This window comes from Fonticula alba, assembly GCF_000388065.1.
Source record: "Fonticula alba strain ATCC 38817 unplaced genomic scaffold supercont2.5, whole genome shotgun sequence".
Lineage (NCBI taxonomy): Eukaryota > Rotosphaerida > Fonticulaceae > Fonticula > Fonticula alba.
The window spans coordinates 1,133,966-1,137,532 of NW_009242975.1; the positions used below are offsets into that span (position 1 = coordinate 1,133,966).

Below are 3,567 nucleotides of genomic sequence, written 5' to 3' on the forward strand. Positions count from 1 at the left end.
CCCCAGGGGCACGGCCGGCCCTCCGCACCAGCCGACCCAGACACCAGCCGACCCAGACACCAGCCGACCCCCTCACTTTCTGGAGACGCACCCACACCAACACACCGACACACCGACACACCGACACACCCACACATAAACGGCGAATCATCCCCCCCCCCCATTCCGCCTCTGTTCAACACAGGACCCAACCCTCCTCCCGCCGGCCGATCGCCGGGGGCCATCAGCCCACTTCTCCACCGAGCCGGGGCAGCGCCCTTTTCGGACAGTGCCGGGCACCAGTGCCACGCACGAAGCCCTCTTCCACCTCTTTCTTCGGTTGCCCCCTGCCCTCGCCTCGCCTTCCGTCCTCTTCTCCGCTCTCGTCACGCCCCCACTCTCATCCATCCACCCCCTTTGCCTTTCCCGCCCCGCCGCCCCAACTCCCGTACGTGCCGCCTTCCGCGCCCCGGCCAAGATCTTCTCCTGATTCCCCCGCCCCCGTTGCCGGCCCCACCGCCCTCGACCGATGGCACACGACCCTCCCTCTCTCTCTCTCTCTCTCTCACACACACACACACACACTCCTGAACAGGTCGGTCGCGGCCCCCCCCCCCCCCCCCCCTCTCCCACTCTCCTCTGCCCTCGCGCACACGCGCACCCACACCCACACCCACACATCCCATCCATGTCTACCTCCTCGCGGCAGAGCTCCCCGGCACCGGCTTCGCCGGTCAGCACCCAGAGCAGCTTGCAATTGGAGCCGGGTGCCACCGCCTCGCCGACCTCCTCCACAGCAAGCAGTGGCAGCATCGCCGGGCACTCGCCTCCCTCGGCCTCGATCTATCCCGCCATGTCCGAGAGCATGCCGGCCCTGGTGTCGGTCTCGACGCCGAACCTGGCCCCGGCCTCCCAGCGGGTATCCTTCAGCAGCCTGGGCATCGAGCTGCCCGGGGAGACCGCCAGCGGGTCGGCCTCTTCGCCGGCCCTCGCGCCGCTGACCATCCCCTCGCCGTCGACCAGTGGCGGAGGCAACAGCCCCCGGTCGGCGCCAGCCGGCCAGCCGCCGGTGCCCTGCCGCCATGCGCTGTCCATCTCGGTGGAGGTCATCGAGGCCAAAGATCTCAAGGAGCGCTATGACACATACTGCACCATCACCGTCAACCAGGAGGAGAAGTTCCGCACCAAGTCCCAGCTCCTCACCCATGAGCCGGAGTTCAATGAGCAGTTCTATGTGTGCGTGTGCCTGGGCTCCTGGTATCCTGCTCGCCGCTCCCCCTCGGCCGGAGGGGTCGCACGCAGCCACTGACCCGTCCTTTGTCCGTGCTCATTGCCCAGTCCGCTGGAGGTGGACTTCCGCGCGCTGGATGTTGTTCTTTGGGACGAGAAGCGCCTCATCTCCGACCGGGCCCTCGGCCGGGTGTCCTTCACCAAGGACTTCCTCCGCATGCGCTCCGGCAAGATGCTCGAGCAGTGGTATCCCCTCAGCTCGCCCGGCTCCGACAGCGTGGTGTCCGGTGATGTGAAGCTCGAGATGGGTCTCATCCCGGGTGCCCAGCCGGGCGGCAACCACCGGCTGATTGTGAGCGGTGTGTACTCCTCCCTCCCTGTCTCGGTCTCTTCCTCTGTCTCTGCCCCGTCCCGCCCCGTTCCCCCGAGAGGCATTTCTCGATCTCTGCTGACGCCATTCGCCCCCTCCCTCCCTGCCGTGGCGGCGGTGCCGCGACCGCCCAGTGTCCGAGGCGCGCGACCTGCTGGGCCGCGACTCGGCCACTCCCCCGGACACCTATGTCACGCTGCACATGTTCCCCGACGAGCAGATGGCCCTGCCCACCCGGGCCACGCGTGTCTTCCTCCGGTCATCGGCCCCCAAGTTCCAGCAGACCTTCGAGTTTGAGTTCGCCGGCGATGTGGGCACCCACTCGCTGCATGTGGCCCTGTGGGACCATGCGCGCTACCCGGGCAACGACTTCATGGGACACTTCTCCGTATCCATGGCCGATCTGCCGGAAAACTGGACCATCAGCGAATGGTTCCCACTGCTGCCCCCGCCGTCGGGGCTGCTGCAGTCCCTTGGCATCAAGGCGGAGGATGGCCGGCCGCTGTCCTTCATCCCGCGCTTCCGGCGGAACCGCTCGAGCACCGGTGCGCCTACACACACACACACACACACGCACACATGCACACATATGCCCTTTCTCGTTCTCCCTCCCTCTCTGTTCCCCCTTCTATGTCTCCAGCACCGGGATCAGTGCCCTTCTTGCTCCCCCCCCCCTGACCTGTACATCTCCTCACCACCACCGCCACCGCCATTGATTCAGGCGGCCTGTCGGAGCTTCTGTCCCGGCCGCGGACCTTTATTGAGTCCTTCCAGAAGGCCCCCCTGGACCAGGGGCCCATGGCCCTGGCCGCCATGCGCGGGTCCATTCGTTTGCGCGTGAGCTACTCCGAGGAGTACATCCTCGAGCGGAGCCATTACCTGCCGCTGGTGCGGCACATTTCCCGGCGGGACTTCCTCCTGTCGGCCATGCTCGGCCGGTGGTCGGCCGCCCGTGAAAGCCTGTCTCTGACGCTGATGCGAGTGTTCGATGAGAATGGCATCCTGGTGCCCTTCCTCCACTCGATGATTCGCGTGGAGCTGGCCCAGACCACCGACGTGAACACCCTCTTCCGTGCCAACTCTCTGGCCAGCAAGGGCATCGACGTTTTCATGAAGGCATCTGGCCATGCGTTCCTGGTCAATACCATCGGCCAGCCGGTGCGGGATCTCATCCTGTCCAAGAAGTCCTTCGAGGTGCGTGTGCATTCCCCCTCCCCTACCGCTCCCGGGGGAGGGAGGTGGGGCAGTGGCCCCTGCTCGATCGAACAGGGGCCTTTTCAGCTGAGACCGGCAGCCCGGAGCCGCGTCTTTTGCTGCTGCTGCTGCCGCTGGCTTTCCTTCCCCCCCCCCCCCGGGCTGCCGCAGACACCAGCATGCCCCCCCACCCCCCCCCCCCCCTCCCCCCGCGGGAAGCCTCGGCGGGCGGTGGCGGGGGGGGCGTTTCCAGTGGGAACCGCAGAGGGTCCCCGCTGGGGCCGATGGTGGTGCATGGGGGTGCCGGTTGGGGGGGGTGGGGGGGGGGGGGGGGGGGGGGGGGGGGGGGGGGGGGGGGGGGCGGAGGAAAGCACAACCCACTGCGGAGCCCGCCGGCCCTGAGCCGAGCTTGGGTTTCTCGGGCGGGCCTGGCTGAGACGGGGGGCGTGCTGGAGGAAGGGGAGGGGCAACCGTGCGGTCAGACGTTCCTCCGGCCCGCAAAATCGGGCCTTTTTGTCGCGCTCCGGGATACCTCCCGCCGGGGATGTCCCCCCCCCCCCCGCCCCCGCATGGCTTCCTTCCCCACCCAGCTCGGCGTGCAGGGCCCGAGGCGGCCCGCCCGCGCCCAAGGGCTCGCCCTCTCCTCTGACTGGGGCTGGCGTCTGGGGCAAATGCGCTCTACGCGCGATACTCGCCCCGGCTGGGACTCCGACGCGCGATGCCAAAGGGCCCCGGATCCTGCCCCTCCGTCAACAAAAAGCGCCAGTCCTCAGCGGAGACCCCCGCCCCCCCCC

At 68.2% G+C, this 3,567-nt stretch overlaps 1 protein-coding gene across 1 annotated transcript in view; it reads left to right on the forward strand.

Moving 5' to 3' along the window:
- The first annotated feature begins 587 nt into the window (after nucleotides 1–587).
- H696_03440 (hypothetical protein) overlaps nucleotides 588–3,567 on the forward strand; it is a 7,451-nt gene continuing 4,471 nt past the window's right edge. The window contains exons 1-4 of the mRNA XM_009497306.1: nucleotides 588–1,215; nucleotides 1,318–1,568; nucleotides 1,714–2,124; nucleotides 2,301–2,773. Of these exons, the coding sequence (XP_009495581.1) occupies nucleotides 668–1,215; nucleotides 1,318–1,568; nucleotides 1,714–2,124; nucleotides 2,301–2,773 (1,683 nt within the window). The 5' untranslated portion in view covers nucleotides 588–667. The remainder of the gene's footprint in view (nucleotides 1,216–1,317; nucleotides 1,569–1,713; nucleotides 2,125–2,300; nucleotides 2,774–3,567) is intronic.